The 18,816-nt window shown below is 50.3% G+C and overlaps 1 protein-coding gene across 5 annotated transcripts in view; it reads left to right on the top strand.

The window, feature by feature from the left end:
* Window positions 1–18,597, top strand: part of SCHIP1 (schwannomin interacting protein 1) — a 34,649-nt gene extending 16,052 nt beyond the window's left edge. For 2 of the 5 annotated variants that reach the window (XM_065639731.1, XM_065639729.1), the window contains exons 2-7: window positions 12,777–12,895; window positions 14,465–14,582; window positions 15,467–15,664; window positions 16,006–16,129; window positions 17,137–17,230; window positions 17,969–18,597. In XM_065639731.1, coding sequence (XP_065495803.1) covers window positions 12,777–12,895; window positions 14,465–14,582; window positions 15,467–15,664; window positions 16,006–16,129; window positions 17,137–17,230; window positions 17,969–18,020 — 705 coding nt within the window. In that variant the 3' untranslated portion in view covers window positions 18,021–18,597. Of the gene's footprint in view, window positions 1–1,801; window positions 1,944–8,877; window positions 9,252–10,159; window positions 10,396–12,776; window positions 12,896–14,464; window positions 14,583–15,466; window positions 15,665–16,005; window positions 16,130–17,136; window positions 17,231–17,968 lie in introns of those variants that run through there. The other 3 variants (XM_065639730.1, XM_065639728.1, XM_065639726.1) reach the window with 3 other exon arrangements.
* The last annotated feature ends 219 nt before the right edge of the window (window positions 18,598–18,816 follow it).

Genomic DNA, 18,816 nt, shown 5'->3' with positions numbered 1-18,816 from the left:
TAAGGTGTTCAATAGATGAGGAGGGGTTCACCCCTTGCTGCAGCAGACCTGGGTGCAGGGAGCTGGGTGCAGTCCCCATTGGGGATCTGCTGCGTGCAGAGCAACTGAGTCACCATCGTTATAGATGCATAGGTAGACCCGCACGTGGGAAGTGGGGAGTAAATTCAGGAGTTTTCCTTGTGATGCACATAATAAATGGCATTAGAGGTTATGTAATGTGCGGAGCTGCTTCCAGCTTGCCACAGATACTTCTCCGAAGCAAGGCCAAGATTTATGCAGGATGTTGAAAAGTGTCTTGGTTTATTATGATGTTTGGAAATACCTGCCTGGCTGAATTGGGTTCTCTGCAGACCTAGTAAAAAACAGGCACGACTTCATCCTCTCTTAAAAACTTGTGCAGAATTTTTTTTTTTTTTTTTAATGAAACCTGGGTATTTTTAAACTTCCACTCTTGTAGGGGAGAGGGTGTCGGGGAGGAGGGTTGGAGCCAAGGCGGGTCTGGGGGTTTCTCTCCATCCCAGCTGCTCGGGGACTCGAGGGACTTTCCATCCGCCCACGGCTGCTCCGGCCGGTTTGTGCGGGTGAGAAGCTGGGAAGGCTGGGGGAGCGATGCTCCTACAATGGCCTTTTTTCCTAGAGGCGCAGCTGGTGCAGGGAATCAAATCTGAGATGGCCTGTGAGCAAGTGTTTCTGGGTTTCAGAGGCACGTGCGTTTCTGAGCGCAGCCACAGCTGGCTGCGACCGGGAGCAGAATAAAGCTCTAGTTGACTAAGCGAGGAATGGGGGCTCTTGAAATTGCGAGGCGAAGCTGGATGCTTGCTTGAGCTTCACGGGCCTTTTCTTTGGAGAAATTTGATTAGAGAAGGACCTGTTGTGGTGGGAGAGGGCGTTGGGGTGAGCGCAGGTGTCGCCTCCGTCCGGGCACAGACTGGTGTTTCAGAGAACAGTTTGGGTTGGGAGGGACCTCCAAAACTCCCCCAGTGCCCCCCCAGCCATGAGCAGGGACATCTGCACCAGCTCAGGTTGCTCAGAGCCCCGTCCAGCCTGGCCTGGGATGTCTCCAGGGATGGTTCAGCCACCACCTCTCTGGCCAAGCTGGGCCAGGCTCTCACCACCCTCAGAGCAACAATTTCTTCCTCATGTCCGGCCTGAATCTTTTAGTTTAAAACCTTCACCCCTTGTCCTGTCGCAACAGGCCCTGCTCAAAAGCCTGTTCCCATCTTTCTTACAGGCCCCTTTTAAGTACCGTGTCCAAAACCAGGTCGCGTCTCTGGTTGGGGTGCCCGAGCGGGTGCTGTGGCAGTCTCCGCATTCACCCTCGCTGCAGGCTGCGGGTATAATTAGCTGGAAATGTGGGGCAGAGCCTTTACCAGCAAAGATCGCGTTGTACTTCTGCGGCAGAGGGTAAAGGGAAGGGATCGTGCAGCTCGTATGTAGCGGCTCGGTGTCTCGGGGGGCCGCGGTCCATCGGGATCCGGTTCAGCTGCGAGCGGCCCCGTTCGGGCAGCGGGCGCTGCCGCAGCCGGGGGCGGGCGGGGGGGCCGGGACTGCGGCTGCCGCTGCAGCATCGCCCCGGGCCGGGCGGGGCGTGGGACGTCCCAGCCGTAGCGCAGTGTATGCAGGGGGGCCTTTTTTTTTTTTTTTTTTTTTTTTTTGCCCCAGCCCTACCCCCGAGCCCCCCCCGCTCTTTGTGCAGCCGCCGGCGGGGGCGGGACCGGGCTCCCCCGCCCCGTTCTCCGCCGGGGCCGCCGCTGCGCAGGAGCAGCGCGGCAGCATCCATCTTACCGGCTGGCCGGGCTCCCAGCTCCTCCTGCCCATCTTCCTCCTCCTCCTTCTTCCCGTCCTCCTCCTCCTCCTCTTTCCCCGCCGGGGCCGGAGACCCCGCGGGGCGGCGCGGCGGATGATGCACGGAGATGGTCCACCAGGAAAACTGCTCCTACCAGGTAAGGGGGGAGCGCGGCCCGGCCCCCCGTTCTCAGCTGCAGCCCCCTTCTCGGCTGCACCCCCGTTCTCAGCTGCAGCCCCGCTCCGAGCCGCCCCCGCCCCGCCGCCGGCCCCGGGGTTCGGGGGGTGCGGGCAGCCCCGACGCGGGTTTAACCCGGGGGTCCCCAGGCAGCGGGTTGGGAGCAGCCGGGCTGGGGAGAAACGGGGCTTTTGTGGCCGCCATGTGATGCTGGGGATGCGCTGGCCCGAAGGGACGGCCGGGGGAGGGTTTGGCAGCTGCTGCCTGCACCCCGCCTGCTGCCTGCACCCCGCACCCTGCACCCCGCACCCTGCACCCCGCCTGCCTGGATGAAACTGCTCCGTGTAAGTGAGCGAGCTGCGGTTTTGCTCTTCTGAAGTTCCCATCGGAGAGCGATGTAAATTTGAGAGTAAATAGAATATTTCACTGAGAGTGATGTAAATTTGAGAATAAGTAGACTATTTCGCTGTGCTTTCTATATCTAAGCGTGAGAGCTGAGCCCCACAAGAGGATTGTTTTCAGATGCGGTCCGGTCGTGGTTTGTGCTGTTCTGCTAAATAATCCATGTGATGGGTTTGGGGATGAGCATTTCCCTCTCTCAGCATCCCTGGGGCCTGGCAGCAGCGCTGGGGACAGCAGCACTGACAACAGCAGCACTGACAACCGTGTTGGCTGAGCAACGGAGAGATTATTTCAGTGGGGCAAATGAGAGCTTGGGGTGGGCTGTTATTTGGGCTTCATTTTCCTCTAAAGAGAGGATGGGTGCCGCTGGGTGCACCTGCACGGGAAATGGCACGGTTAGGGCTGGATGGCACAGCTGAGTTGATAAATGCACAAACACTCATCCATCCGCAACAGCGATGCTGAGAACTGCGTTTGCGTACGTGCCGTGGAGTGTGTTTTGCAAAATACCCAACAGGCATTCCCAGCGGTGGGGCTGGACCCTCCAGAGATGGGGCTTTGCCCAGGGCATCCTCCGTTTCCCCCACCACCGCCTTTAATTCGAACTTCAATCTGCGTTTTCAGACAAAATATCTTATCTTGCAAAATATATCATGAAGGAAAAGATACCAAAACATATACATGTACAGAGAGAAGAGTTGAAAAGATTTTTCATTGAATGTTTTCAACCTAGCAAATGCTTCTGGCAATGAATTTCCAATTTTAGCTCCTTCGCAAGAAAACATCCTGTTGGGTTTTTTTAAGCCTCTGTTTCAGGGGATCTGATTTTTCTGCAGCCCAGAGCCTGTTGCTCTCCAGTGCCTTAATAAACGGTGTCATTGTTTGCGCAGAGCGGATGTTTTCCCCGCGTACCCGTCGGAACGTGAGGGTTAAAGGTTGCGCATTGTTTGGCGGTGGCGGCGGGTCCGGGTCGTGCCGGGGTGGGCGAGCGGTGCCGGTGCCGATGCCGGGCGATGCGGCACAGGCCTGGCCCACGTCCCTGCATCTCAATGCGCCGGGCTCGCTGCAATGGCAGCGCCTTTCATCCGCTTTCGTCTGCTCTCTTGTTTAGGAATTGCTTCCTCTCCTCCAAACCGATAAATATTAGAGCGATGAAAGTCATGAGAAAAGATCTTTCAAATGAAATCTGTTTCGAAACCTTCCTACGGCACTGCAAGGATTAGGAGCAACCCCAGCCCCCTCCCAAACCCATTAACCTAAAGGCCAAGTTTTAATCCCTTTGTGGCCGGCAATCCCGGGTTTGGGATCAGGCTGGCGGGCAGCGATGACAGGATTTTGGTGGCTGCCCGGGGGGAGCAGGGTGGCAGCGTGTAGCTCTGCTCCCCTCTTTCCCTGTTTTTTTGAAGCTACTAAATAAATTAAACCGAATAGAGGAGCAAGCCAACGCGTGGGGGAAAACTTGAAAAAGTGTTTGTTTTGGAGAAATCCAGCAGAAAAGCTCCGACGTGCCCGTGTCACGGCTGGGACATCAGCTCCGTGGCGGGGGGCACGCTGGGGACGGGGCACAGCGCAGGGGGGTGCGAGGAAGAGGAGGGTATTTCGGTCGTATGTCGTGCCTCGCCTCAAAATTCCTGTTTCGCGCCATAAATGAGCTGGCACTGCTGCTCTCTGAAATTCGGGTGGCCAAAGGTCCTCCTGGGGTTTAAGTTGTGGCTAAGTCAGGTTCATCGCTTTGAATTTAGGCCAGGTCCAGCAGGTCCCAGCGCCTGACATCTTCCCTGTGGCTGCGTCCTGGAGTCATGCAGCCTTTGTGCCGTCTATTTTTTCCCTCAGTTATTTCTCTTTTCCTATTTATACTGATTTATTTTCCTATGGCAAACATATTGCTTCTACACTTTGACAAGAGAAACGTCAGCTCTTGCACAGTGAGTAACATTCTGGGAGGTCCTGAGCTTGGGCAGCATGAAAGATCAGCGTGCAAATCCAGGCCTGAACACAGAAATAAAGGTTTTCTTCTAGTGCGTGTATTAGCAGCGCTTTACTGGCCTGCAGCCTTACCCAGTGCTTCAGTTTGCTTTGTAAATTCTGATTTTCAGCGTTGCCTGACAAGTCCACCTTTGCCTGGAGCAACACGGGACTCTTCGGGCTGTTGCCGGCTTCTTCTCTTTTTTTTCGCCACCACTGTACGAGTGGGGAGTCTGACCAGATTTACGTCATCTCCTTGGGTTGATTTCTAATTTGTTTTACAAGCAGAGAAACCCCCCGGTGCCCCTGCCTAAGGCAAGAGCCTCCAAACAGGCAGTTGCCCATGGGAACCGGTTTTGGCTGCAGGCGCTGGCATCGGTCGCGGGCTGAGCTATCTGCTGGCCGGAGGGTCGCTCTGGAGATGTCACCAGTCTTTACACGTGCAAAGAAAATTAAACAGAGAAAGAGAAAAATCTGATGTGAAAAATGAGATTTTTATTTGCTTAGAAGTAATTTCTTAGGCAGGTTGGGGCATGGGGTGAAACCCATCTCAGCACCCTCTGTTCTCCTGGGGCCTCGTCTGGGCACGTTCTTGACTCTCAGCTCCCGGGGTCTTGCTGAGCACCCAACCGTAGAAGCTGGGCCAAAAAAGTCACAAGCTTAAAATGTGAAATGCTCATTTAAAAAATAAATTAAAAAATAAATAAGGTTTCTTTTGTTTGATATCTTCAGGGGTTTGTAGGCTTTTGCGGCATGTAGAAATACCAGACCGTCGTCATCTTTTTTGTTGGAGTACAGATTCTCATGGCAGAGTACAACCCCAAGAGACGGGCCTTGGAGAAAGCCTCAAATGCCACGAAGCCACCGCGGAGCGCTGGCCTGGCCTCTGCCCGGGCGATGCTGCCGCCTGGTACGGCCTCGGCTCGTGTGACCCTGCATCCCAAACCAGTTACAATAAAATAAAACAAAGCCGGCATTGTAGAGAGCTGAGGCTGAAGGCTTTCTTGCTTAGACCGAGAATAAGGAAAAAAAAAAAAAGCTCTGCGAAGTAGGTGGAGAGCATTTGGTGTGTTGAAGCTCAGGGAAGCATCATCAGAGGGAGGACGTGGTCCATCTCATCCCTAAATTTGCAGGGGTTTGTTGTAGGTGCCTTGTCCTGCCTGCTGTGCGGTGGGAGGATGCTGTGCTGTGGAGAGACTCTCTGAAGAGATTTATTCTGGCCTTTGCAATAAAATAATGGTTTCATGAAGTAGTTCTGGCAACTTGAGATGTCTGTGAATCTGGAAGTCACCTCGAAGCCCTGGCCTGAGCAGCCCGTGAACGTGGGTTGGGCAGGGGGTGTGCTCAGAGCGCTGTCAGGATCCTGCTGGGAATTTAGGGGGTTTATCTACTAGCTCAGAACCGGTGGTGTTTGGGAGCTGGTCCCCAGCAGAACGGGGGATGGTCTCCTCCCCCAACATCAACTCAAGCGAGCGTTACGTATGCACAGTAGAGTTAAATTTAGCTGCTTGCTTGTCCGTAAGCACTCGGTGTGTGTTTAAAGCACGTAAAACTTGATGTGTCCTATTTCCTCGCTGTGTTTCAGGACGACTTGAGTGCTGCCGTCCCCAGCCCGTGTGTTCCCCGCGGCGCGGGTGCTCCTGCCATAGGGACAGCCCGGCTCACCCGCCCCGCATACGCCTGTTCCAAGCTTTCCCTCCACGCTATAAAAACCAAACAGGGCCGAGGTGGCCGTGGCCACCTCTCCCCATGCCAGCGTTGCCGTGGGCTGCTGGAGGAGCTGTGGTGGTGACCGTGGCCACGGAGGCCAATCTCCTTCTGATGTGAGCTGATGTGTGAGCCTTGTGGCTGAGGAGGCCGATGGTACCCGGGGTGCATTAGGAAAAGTGTGACCAGCAGGTCGAGGGAGGTTGTTCCTCCCCTTCTGCTGTGCCCCGGAGGCCCCATCTGGAGTACTGGGACCAGTTCTGGGCTCCCCAGCTTAAGAAGGACAAGGAATTACTGGAGGGAGGCCAGTGGAGGGCTGCGAAGATGATGAGGGGTCTGGAGCATCTTTCCTATGTGGAAAGACTGAGAGAGCTGGTGCTGTTCAGCCTGGAGGAGGCTGAGAGGAGGCCTTATTTATCCTTATAAATATCTCAGGGATGGATGCCAAGAGGATGGACCAGACTCTGTTCAGTGGTGCCCAATGATAGGATGAGGGGCAATGGGCACAGGTTGAAACACAGGAGATTCCATCCGAATACGAGGAGAAACTTCTTCACTTTGAGGCGCCAGAGCCTGGAACAGGCTGCCCAGGGAGGTTGTGGAATCTCCTTCTCTGGAGACATTCAAACCCGCCTGAACGCGACCCTGTGTGATCTGCTCTGGTGACCCTGCGTTAGCAGGTGGGTTGGACTGGATGATCTCCAGAGGTCTCTTCAACCCCAGCCATCCCGTGATTCCGTGAGTCCCTGGCTAGCGATGCCAACGTGGGGCGTCCCTGACAACTCTTTTGTTTGTTTAAACCCTCTGTGGACAATAGACGGGGTGTGTGTTGGAAGCAGAGGCCGGTTGCCAGAGGGATGGTGTTTGTCGGGCAGCCCGGTGCAGGCAGCAGAGCTGCCCGTGGCCTTGTACGTCAGGTGGGGAAACACCAAAGGGTTTGGTCCCTGCGCTGAGACAACCACAAAATTAATTTATCTTGTGGTTTTGATAGCCAGAGTTCAAATGGGCCTTTGCTAATGGGGAGATGCCCCTCCCAGGAGTGCAGGGTTGGGTCTGGTCCTGGCCACCAAGAAGGGCACGCAGACCTGCAGCGATGGTGGCAGGGGTGCAGGGGCTCCCAGCTGTGCCTCTTAACCAGTTTGGGTTTCTCCTGTTGCCTTGAGCGAGGCGGCTGCTGGCAGCGGGGTTTTCACTGCACACCGAGCCCAGCTCTGCGGGGTCCGCTCGGGGGACGCTGGCCCTGGAGCATCCCGGCTCGGAGGGCAGGGGCGAGCTGACCTGAAACCAGCAATAAAACATTTTTTTTTCAAATGTGGGTAAAAAGCGCTGAATATATTTTTGTTAAACTGTGTCGCTTCTCGCCCGTAGGGGTGACGTTGAGGTCAGTTTGCAGAGGGGTGGCTTGCACGTGGCGTATGATTGTTCAGCATCAACCCCCTGTGCATTGGGTACCACGGGCACAGCGGACCGGGCTGGCGTCCCCAGGTCAGCCCGCCGAGGAGGATGCGCGGGGACATCCCCTCCGATGGACGAGGGCAGCGTGATGCGGTGACTTGTCCCAAATCGGACGGGAAGCGTGTGGCAGGTTGCAGGCTCAGCCCCCCCAGCCCTGGCCACCACATCCTTCCTCTCGGGCTATGGGATTTTTATTTCTTTTTTTCAGATTTATTGTGTCAGGATCAATCCCCGCGGCCGGGAGAGGAAGTTAGTTTAGCAACAGCAGGAAAGGACACAATGAGTCAGTGGTGGAAGGGAACTAAAAATAATGAAATATCCAGAGAACAGCTTTGTTTCTTTTGGGAATTACAGTTACAAAGCAGCATCCTGGGACAAGAACAGAATTAAACAACCCTGTTTATTATTACTGTTTTTTCCTGAAACTTCAGAGTACAGTAATGCTGTGATGCATGATTTGTATGTTGTTAGATCTGATAATCTAATTAGAATATGGATTTTGGGTGAAATGATGTCAGTATGACTTGGATATATATCATTTAAACATGTAAAGTTTGTAGCGCTGTTAAAATTATTAATCTAGCATGCGGCATAGTTGTGTCGCACCAGAAATCAGTGCTGCTGTTGCTGGCATGCCATGTTTTGAGGATCACTGAGAAACCGTGCCATCAGTTCCAACTTTCTGAGGATTCCCTATAGAAATGTCTGCCCTGACCGAGTAATCTCTGCATCTCGCTGCCCGCCTGCAGCTGGTCGGGAGCAAACTGTGATGGGATCTCAGCAAGGACCGAGCGGGATTTTGCGGGGTCGGGGAGCAGCACCCGTGTCTGGGAAGCCTGGATCTCTGGGCAGGACCAGAGGTACCAGCTGGAGCTGTCAGGGGTGCAGGTTTGGGGGCTGCAGGGCCCCCCGGGGAGCTGGGGCTGGGGTGCTCAGCCACCCCCAAACAGCAGCCAGGCGGTGTGGGGGTCCCCAAGCTCTGCAAGCCCACGAGACGGGTGGCAGGTTAAGGCCAAACACCTTTTTGAGCTCTCGGTTAATTCCTTTTTTTTTTTTTTTTTGCACCTGAAAAAGCTACTTTAGCCAAGAAATAGCTCCCTGGGGCCCCTCCTGGTGTTGTTCTTGTAAAGAGTGAAAACAAAACTTCATCTTGTGGTTGACTTTGCTGTGACAGCCCATCCTGGAGCAGCCGTGCGAGGGCTGGGGACCCCCTCGGTTCAGCGCCCTGGCCGCTGGGGTTTAATTCGGATCGCTCCCAGGCTGAAAAACCCAGCAGAAAACCTCTGGCTGTGACTGCGCCTGCCGGGCTTGGATTTTTGACATCAGACACCGGGTTTTTTCCTGCCCTTGTGTAGCCGGCGAGGGCTTGGGGCTATTTTTATCCAGCGCTGGCAGTGACTGGAGGAGGACGCGGCTTCCCTGGGCTCCCTCATCAGCTGGCCGGGGCTCCGGCGCTGCCTTGACTTTATTAGGGAAAAACAAGGTGCTGCGGAGCGACCGGGCGGCGAGAGGGGCCGGGGAAGCGTCCCGGAGCGGGGGCTGCCGTGGGTTTTGGCTCCGGGGACGGGTTCTTGATCCCACGGTGCCGACCGAAGAGCGGAGGAAGGACTGAGATGCTCCGGTGGGAGCGTCGGACCGGCCACGTGAGGACCCGGGAGCCAAGGAGATGAGTCGAGAGGGTGATGATGGCATGGGTGATGTCATGGGTGATGTCATCAGGAAAGCAGCCGCGCCGGCCGGGGAGGGGAGTTATAAAAAGGTAAGGGACAAAAAGGAGCTTTTTTCTGCCACCAGTTGGGGGGACAGGTCAAAACGCTGCCCCACACCCTCCCCAGGGCCCTGGGACTTGGGTGCCAGAGCAGGGGAGTGCCTGGCGATATTTAACCACTGCAGGGCAGCAAACCTGCCTCCCCGCCTGATTCCGTATCACTTGGTGATAAAGAAAATGTAAAAGAGATGCTTCCAAATGTGTTCTCGTACCTCGAGACCCCTGGGATTTAAGGCAATTTGCCACATGGCTTGAGATCCGTAAGTTTGACTCGATTTTGCATTTACCAGCAATTCCCCCGTGAAGAAAAAGGAGATAAAAAACACGCACACTCTGTGGTCACGATTTTGTTTTGTAAATCCAAGAATAGCCCTTGTAACTTCACAGAGGTCACATAAGGCGCTGCCTATGGCTCTGGAACTTTAAATATAGTAATTGTCCGTGGCTGGTAACGACAGACCCTGGCAAAAATAGCCTGGGTGGCTTGGCCGTGTCCCTGCGGGGCCGGGCAGGGGCTGTGCGCCCTGGGTGGTGACAATGGATGTCCCTGGTGTCCAGCAGCCCCGGCATCGCTGCGTCGCGACCCGGTGGCACTGCCCGGCGGGACAGGCACCTGCCGGAGTGTTGGGGGCACCCGTTAATCTGTAATTCACGGTGTAATTAGACTCTTCCCTCTCCAAACCAGCATGCCTGGGGTTCGGTCCCATTGGTCCAACTCCAGCAGTGCCATCAGGGGGCTCGGAGCATGACGAAGAGCCTGGCAAGTCACTGCTGCACCTCAGCGCCAAAAAAATCTTCCACGTACAGTTGTATGTGCTATTTTGGACGATGTCTGTAATGAGTAAAAGCTGCTGGTGCAGGTGCCTTTGTGCTAAACAGTGTGGAGAGGTACCCGGTGAAAAGAACAACCCAGCTGCCACTTCTTAAGGGACAGAAATAACGTAGTATGGACTGGATGACCTTTGAAGGTCCCTTCCAACCCAGACTATTCTGCGATTCTGTGGCTTTGCTCCGTTTGCTAGAAAACTGCAGAAATCTTGTGCCCGCTGCCCTGGGCTCCATCCAGCACCGCGTCGGCGGGACCTCTGGCATCAGCAGCACCGTGTGCCCCGGGATGGGGTTTTGCGGCAGGAAGGTGGATATCGGATAAATGCTGTCTTTCAACCAAAAATGTGGCGTTTTTTGGTGTCAAAGTGCCGCAGTGCATCGGGGATGGGCTGGTTGCCAACACGTGTCGGAGGCAGGTGGCGAGGAGCACAAATGGTCACGTATAATCTGCGAACACCGGAGAGGTGGTTGCGGTAGATTTATTATATGAAGAGCGATAATTGCAGCAGGCAATGGAGCTGGGGAAACAGCGGCGGTGGGGAAGGTCTGAACCTCTCCTGGCGATTTGCCTTTGCCAGAATGGTTGTGTAAAGCGTTTTACACGTGGGCGCTCGCAGCCGTCGCCTGACATTGTGTTTTTATCCGTGTGCTTAACCAAAGGCAGCTGCTGACCTTGCGAATTGGTAACAAGCAAAACATCCGCCCAAAACTGTTTTGCCTTAAAAATAAAAAGCAGCCTTTTGTTCAGAATAATTGTTTGAACCAAACTTCAGCTGCCTCCTCTTTCGGAAATAGGTGCATTTTTTTGATCCGGTGCCAAAACAGCATGTTTAAGTAACATGGGTTTATATTTTGCTTTCTAGTACCTTTGCATTTTGAGTATTTGATGCATTATTTTTTATATATCAAGTCGGTATATTTGATAGCTGAAAAAACACTTGCAATTTTCCTTCTCAATTTATAGTTTTCAGTACCCAACTCAGGATGCAGAATGCAGCTGTTGGGTGGTTTGTCTAAAGCCTAAAGTCCCGTTCCCTTCGGTGTATTATATTTCTTAGTAACTGTTCCCTATATTATAATAACAACAAATAGCACTCTTGATTTCTTTGCGGTCATTAGCCCATGTCTGGTTTATAAAAGGGAATATTCTGGGCTCAGTCCTGGGACCAGTATCGTTTAGTATCCTCAGTAATCACCTGGTGGGGAAAACAAATTGCACATTGATTAAATATACAGATGTCAAACTGGGAGCAGTTGCTGTCTCGGTGGGAAACGGAGCAAAGTTTGAAAAGATCTGCAGAGACGGCCCCATCTGAAAGGGGTAAATATGTGAAAGTGTGCCTGGATTTATATGTGTTTTGATAAAATAAGGGTAATTTTTAGCACACACAGCGTAGGGAGATGCCCACGTGCGTCGTGAGATGGGCAGCACAAGGAACCAGCACAGGCGACCCTGTTTCTGCTTTCAGTCCATTAAAAAATATATTTCCTACTCATTTTTACTGATTTTTTTCACTGCGCTGCCTTAACCAGCAGGACTGCCTGTTTTTTCCTCTAAATCTGATGACTGCCTCCGTGTGATGGAGGCATCGATTACCCAAACCTGAAAGAACAAAGCAGAAAAACATTCTTGAGTGGTCTGGGTAGAACTTCAGGAACCAGGAGGTGAACCCAAAAATTCAATACCACTTGATGCCCTGGAGGGTTTTTTTAATATTTTAAATGAAAGGAGTTAGGTTACAAATGGAGTATGCATTTTGGTAAGGGATTGACAATATAATGGGCAGTGTGATAACGTAATGTATGTAGTCAGCACTTCAGTTGGAATTAAATTATTACCTATTTTAAGTTAATAATTTACATTTTGTTATATCTCACTTCCGTGTATCAAAAAGCTACTTTATTTTTAGTTAGGTAAAATATGGAAAGCACAGTTATATTAATTGATGCCATTGAAGCAGCCCGTGCTTGCCTGCTGTGTCTTATTTTGTTGTGTATTCTCGATTGGGTATTATGTGTTACTTTCAAATAAAATGTTTGAGTGCTTCACAATGTTCTCTCTATCAATAACTTGCCTCCTGGTGTCAGCATTGGCACATAATCCATTAGTGACAGGCACTGGGGTAGTACTGGTACTAATTTTGAGCCTAGATCTATGATTTTCATTTATCGCACATTCATTACACGGTCATCTCCATAATCATTGATTGGTGGTTAATTTCAAAACACTTTGTTGCTTGCTTCTATTAAAAAAAAATATATATAAATACATTTTTAAAACTGGATCATTTGCTGGCAATGGTTAAAAATACATCTCAAAGCACATTGACAGAAGGATGGTGAGGTTTTGGAGGCTGCTCAGGCAGGTGGAAGATGATGATGAAAAGTGTGGTCTCAGTTGTATATGGATATAGGTGCAGATATCACTGTATATATTAGGTATATGTCAGATGTATGCATGACTGTGTGTGTATGTAGTTGTATAACCATCAATATGTGGAGAGAGAGAGAGAGATGCAGATGGGCCTCCCTGTTGGGATGGGCGACGTGGTCCACCCAAGCGTTGGAGACAGCTTGGAGTTGTGTTGGCCATCACGACCATGACGTTGGGGCTGGTGGGACAAGGCTCCATCCCGCACACTGGCACGGCCGGCAGCTTCATCCTCTCTTCTCGCCCTTCCCTTTCAGGCCCAGAAGAATGAGCGCGAGTCCATCAGGCAGAAGTTGGCTCTGGGCAGTTTCTTCGATGATGGCCCCGGACTGTACACCAGCTGCAGCAAGAGCGGCAAGCCCAGCCTGTCCTCACGGTAAGCCGGGCGCCTCGAGCCCAGAACCTTGCTGGAGGCTGAAAAGTATGAGATGCCTCCAGTGGGACATCCCGAGACCTTCCTTTCATTGCATCCCTCGGTTTTTGCTTGCAAACGTATTCTCGGATTGTCCTTGCAACCATATTCTCGAATTGTCCTTGGTTTAGATCGTCTTATGCTCCGAACGCAATAATTGCATGTTATGTAAATAATTCTAAATAATATGCTGAAGTATTAGTTTAAAACTGTAGAGAGGAGATATTTGGATGCTCAGGGGATAAAGGAAATGAGCTGAAGTTTCCTGAGTTAGATTTCCTTCAGGTTTTCATCTAAGGTCTCTGCCCTGAACAGAACGTTGCCTTTGGACTTGGGCAGACCAAGAACAGTGGTGGAAGTATCATGAATTTACAACTGGAGTTATTTTCAGGAAAACAGCTGGTTAATTTTTTTTTTTTTTTCCAATGAGTTCTTTATGTTGAGTTGCAAAATACTGAGGATTTTATTACCTGGTTTAATGCCAGATGCGCATGTCTGTAGCAGGGCAGACATTGGGAGTGAGGATCTACCTGTTGCCATGGTGTGGGAGAAGAAAAAACAAGTCTTAGAGAGGCATAAAACCAGGAGGAATACTGTTATTACACCAGAGAGGTACAATTGTGAAATAAAATTGAACTGCAAGTCATTTGAAAGGGAAAACAGTTTTGCTCTGTGTAGTTACAGCTAAACCAGGAGCCGCTATCTTGTAATTATAGCGCGGGTCTAATTAACGCTGTGCAGCAGGCTTTGGCAGCTGTGCCACGAGAAATTACCAGCTGTACCTGAATGCTTTGGCGTCGCGTTAATATTTATAGTCCGGGCAAAGCGTTAATATTAAACAGTGCTTGGTACAGGACCTGTAGGAACCTTTGCGGGACCATCGCTCTCATTTTTGTGCTTGCAGAGGTGGTTCATCCACCACGTCTCTGGGCAACCTGGGCCAGGGTTTCATCACTCTCAGTGTAAAAAAAATTCAATTATTAATGCTGTCTGTTTTGCGGTAGTAGTGGCTTAAGAAATTGCACTAAAATAAATGAAAAATAAGAGTTTGCTGTCTGTAAGTACCAGTATGAACCACCCCTGTTGGGAATGAGAAATAACAGGCAGCAAAACATGTAGGGGCTTGCCCTGTCTTTAGCAGGTGGCTCTTTTATATAATAATATTTTTATATATTATTTACCTATTTTATATATGAAAATATATTTGTATCTTTTTATATATGAAATATAGAATATGTATATGTATTCTTTTATTTCGTGTAATAGGATAGCCACTCTGACGACAAAATCTCTGCAGCATCCGGGCAATTCTGAAGCTCATCAATAGGTGGTGGTAGAAGCATTTTCATCACCCAGTTTCCAGTCCCAGTCTAAAACTGCCGCTGGGAAATGGCAGCACTGGGAGTTTGCCCGTGTCCTGCACAGCCTTTGGGTGGGGGACGACCATCTTCTTGGAAAAAAAAGCGAAAATATTTCTATTTTCCTGCGGCCCAATAACCAAATCAGGATAACGAGTCCCTTTTCCTCCCGCAGATTACAAAGTGGGATGAACCTGCAGATCTGCTTTGTGAACGACAGCGGCAGCGACAAGGACAGCGACGCCGATGACAGCAAGACAGAAACCAGCCTGGACACGCCGTTGTCGCCCATGGTAGGTCTGGAGCCTGCAAATGGAAACTGAAAAAGAACTGATCCGATTAAAATATAATTGCAACGCCAAACCCCAGAAGCAGCATCAGTAAAAGAAAAGTGAGATGCTGAGGGGCAAATCTGGCGAATACAGAGCTGCTGTAGCGCAGATGCCTTCACGTTAAGGTGTTTTCCTTCCTTCCTCCCTTTCTTCTTGGCTCTGATAATTATCAGGGCAGTAATGAATATGAAGCGGTATCAGCTCCCACCAGCTTTCCTCTCCTCTCTTTTCCTTTGTGAATATAACACCACAATCTCAGATGTTTTCCTCCAGCTTAACCAGACTGTCCCTTCAACACCTATTGATCTGGTTGGCTCCTCTTTCCGTTTCAAGTTCTCGAGTTGTTATTAATACTCAAGGGGGCCTAGCTGAGAATTACTCTGATTTTTAAAGATAAACTTGTGGATTTAAAAAAAAAAAAAATCCGTGCTATTCACCTTCTCTGTAGAAATGATACCACTTGTAAGTGCACTAAACTACAACTACCTGAAAGGAGGGTTTAGTATGGAGAGTGTTGGTCTCCCAAGTAAAAAGCAACAGGACGAGAAACAAGAGGAAAGTTGCGCCAGGGGAGGTTGAGGTTGGATCTGGGGAACAATTTCTTCCCCAAAGGGCTGTGGGGCATTGAACAGGCTGCCCAGGGCAGTGGGGGAGTCACCATCCCTGGAGGAGTTGGACAGACGGACATGAGGTTCTCAGGGACATGGGGCAGTGATGAGGGTGGGGGAACGGTTGGACTCGATGAGCTTGAGGGGCTTTTCCAACCTAAATGATTCTATGAAAATATGTAGACAGCAAACCTGTTGGAGTGACAGGGCTGTAACGCTGCATCTCTGCTCCCCCAGAGCAAGCAGAGCTCGTCCTACTCCGACAGAGACACGACGGAGGAAGAGTCAGAGTCCCTCGACGACATGGATTTCCTCACCAGGCAAAAGAAACTCCAAGCCGAAGCCAAAATGGCCTTGGCTATGGCCAAGCCCATGGCCAAAATGCAGGTGGAGGTGGAAAAGCAGAACAGGAAGAAATCGCCGGTAGCAGATCTTGTAAGTGGGGGCCGTGGGACGGCGCGGGGGGGAACAGCAGCCCTCCGGCTGTTTGCTTTGGTTGTGGAGACACGTACAGCGGCCAGCGGCGCTTGTAGCCGTGTGGAGGAGCAGTGGAGATCATCCATCAGTCGAGAGCTGGAGGCTTGACATGGGTCGTCAGCCCACCGCTGACGCTGGTAGATCTGGGGCAAACGTGTAGATGTTTCGGCTCATTCTTGTACTCTCGGTGCAGTCGTTGCTGCAGACAGAGGCGGGGAATGTCTGCAATGCAAGCTGCCGCTGGTCGGGAATAGGAATAATTGGAAGAAAATGGTAAAAAGTTGAAAATTTCTTTTCAGCTGCCACATATGCCCCACATAAGTGAATGCCTGATGAAGAGAAGTTTAAAACCCACTGATCTAAGAGACATGACTATCGGGCAGCTACAAGTGATAGTCAATGATCTCCACTCGCAGATAGAAAGTAAGTGATGCTTTTAAATTATTCTTTGGTATGTGCCATTTAATTAAGAACAGTTCTCCAGGCTACACATGCAAATGTTGGTAAATACATGATAACCCAAGCATACACAGAAGTTGGAGATGGAGTTCTCTCCAGGTTTGGCTCCTTCAGCTTTTTTCTTTCCACCCTTGCAGCGCTTCAGTGCATTTCATGCCCCAACTCATCTGCCTTTGCTCTCTCCAAAAGATTTTTTTTTTTTTTCCCCCAATGGATCTCCATCTTCCAGTCAATTAATTAATTAACCATTTTGGGGTAGACTTCTGGTGGCTGTAGGTCAAAAATAAAAAGGTTGATTGGGGGTTGCTGTGCCGCTCCTTCCCTCCTCGCGCTGGTTTATTGGCATCTCTTCTGGCAGATGTTGAGTTGTGAGCTGTTATTTTCTGCTGCAAAAGCAAAAAAAAAATGCTCCTTAATCAGCCTCACTTTAGAAAGCACCCAAGTACGGGAGCATGAGTGTTAACATCATTGACACTGAGCTCGCTTCCCAGGCTGAAGAGGCATTAAACCAGGATAACTGTATTTAAGCAGTGATGGGCAGGTAGAGCCTTCAGGAGGGTCCATGCTGGTAGGTTCATTTTTCACATGGTCTTGTTTTGTTTTTATTTCTTCCCTGCTCTTTGACACATCCTCGATCAAGAATCCATCAGTACCAACATCCCTTTGGAGCAGAGGGGCTGGTTCGGACAAGAATCCCAAACCAGATGGGTGGGCAGCGTGTTCTGCGTTGCCACAGGGAATTAAAAAGCTGAACCAGTGGGACTCCAAGCACTAAGAAATTTATATTTTTGCTGCTGCATTAAGCTCTTTGCAGAAAGAAACTGTGGCAAGGGGGTTATGGTTTATCCTAGAGAACATTCATCCTTTGGATCTCTGCACCAGCTGTTGTGTATTGCGGTGGGGAGGGGTGATGTAGGGGTCCCAGCGCCGGGTTGCATCACAAACTCTCAGCCCCTTTCTCCCGGCTCCAGGCTTGAACGAGGAGCTGGTGCAGCTGCTGCTGATCCGGGACGAGCTGCACACGGAGCAGGACGCCATGCTGGTGGACATCGAGGACCTGACCAGGTGAAGGAGCCTCCTCGGGGGGTGTTTCTCTCTCCTCGCAGGTCCCAGCTCGCCGTCAGCAGCGCGTAGAGGTTCTTTTAGCAGAATTTGGGTACTAAAGCCTTTTGCCGTCCAAGGTGAGGGCTGAGCAGGGCGCTGCTCTCTCCTCCAAAACAAGAATCCGAGGCAGTCGGGTTCTGGAGGTGCTCAGCAGCTTTCACGAGCTCCCCAAACGCAGGTGGTTCACGCTCTTGAGCTGGTGTTTCCCTTTCCGAAGTCTGAAAAAAAACAAACCTGGGGAGGAGCGATGCTGCCAACCCACAGCAAAAATAGACAACGCTCCCCGTGTGACCGCGTCCCTCTCGCGGGGCTGAGCTGCAGCCCATCAGGGCTTGACCGATCGGGGGATTTCAAAGTCCCTTAAATATGCATGTTCAATAGCAGATAAAACAAAGTTTTGCAGAATGTAGGTGGGTTTCCCAAAGGACGGCAAGGCGCTCGAGAGGCGGTTTCCTTTGAGATAACGAGTGATGCGCTGCAGAAACGTTAAGTGTTGAAAGCTTTGGGGGGAAAAAAGCTGAAAAGTACAATATTGGTTATTGCCAGCGCACGAGGACTGCGTCTTGAGAACTGGAACGTTGAGTTTGCAAAAAAAATACGGCCTAAATGCATTGATATTTTTAAATGTCGCGGTGGCTGTGGTTTGGTTTCCTCCTCCTCGCGGCACGGTGAATAACGCGTCTCTTTTTTCCTCCCCAGACACGCCGAGAGCCAGCAGAAGCACATGGCAGAGAAGATGCCGGCAAAATGAAGCCCCGGAGCAGAGCTCGAGCCAGATTTCATTCTGCTTCTGTGTGTGTCCAAGCGCTGATGTCCACGGCGGCGCCCGAGAAATCCAGTGTTAGTCATTGACCATGTCTGAAGCTTTATGTCCGGTGATTGGCCTCTGCTTCTTAATTTATTTTAATTTTTTTACTTGTGCCACTAAATATCAGGCATTTTAATAATATTATTACGAAAAAATGTACAGTACTTATAACATTATAAATCATGGGTGAGAAGAGAGGGTAGTTTAACTTTATTTTTGTTTGTTTAGAGATTTTCAGTTGAACGATATTTTACCATTGACTACTTTTTTATTCTTCACTGTAGTTTTAAAATAAAGAAACTGTACTTGACGGTGCTATACAAGTCAAAAAAAATACATGCCTGCCTCGTAGTGAAGTTGTAGCTTTCAGTAATATGTATATTTTAATCAGTTTTCAACATTTTGTGAATGTTGACTACCTGACATTCATTTTTAGATGTGCTATTAACATTCGGTTGGATTCAGAGAGTTACCTTGAAAGTTTTATGTATAAATATGTAAAATAAAAATTTAAAAACTTGTTTCATATGATACGTCTTTTTGTTGCCTAGTGGTTGGTTTTGGTGATGCACCAGTAACGTGTTCCTCGAGCTCAATGTGCAAGTCCTGATTTGTCATCACCTGAAAGAGCCTTTTTGTTTTGTTGAGCACGTGAAATAAGAGAGAGGAGACAGGATTTTTGTAGAATTATTTATTTGTAAGTTCATAATGTATGGACTTAAGAGGTTCTTATATAATA

The sequence above is a fragment of the Caloenas nicobarica genome, chromosome 8 (genome assembly GCF_036013445.1).
Source record: "Caloenas nicobarica isolate bCalNic1 chromosome 8, bCalNic1.hap1, whole genome shotgun sequence".
Lineage (NCBI taxonomy): Eukaryota > Metazoa > Chordata > Aves > Columbiformes > Columbidae > Caloenas > Caloenas nicobarica.
This window is presented reverse-complemented; position numbering and strand designations above follow the sequence as displayed.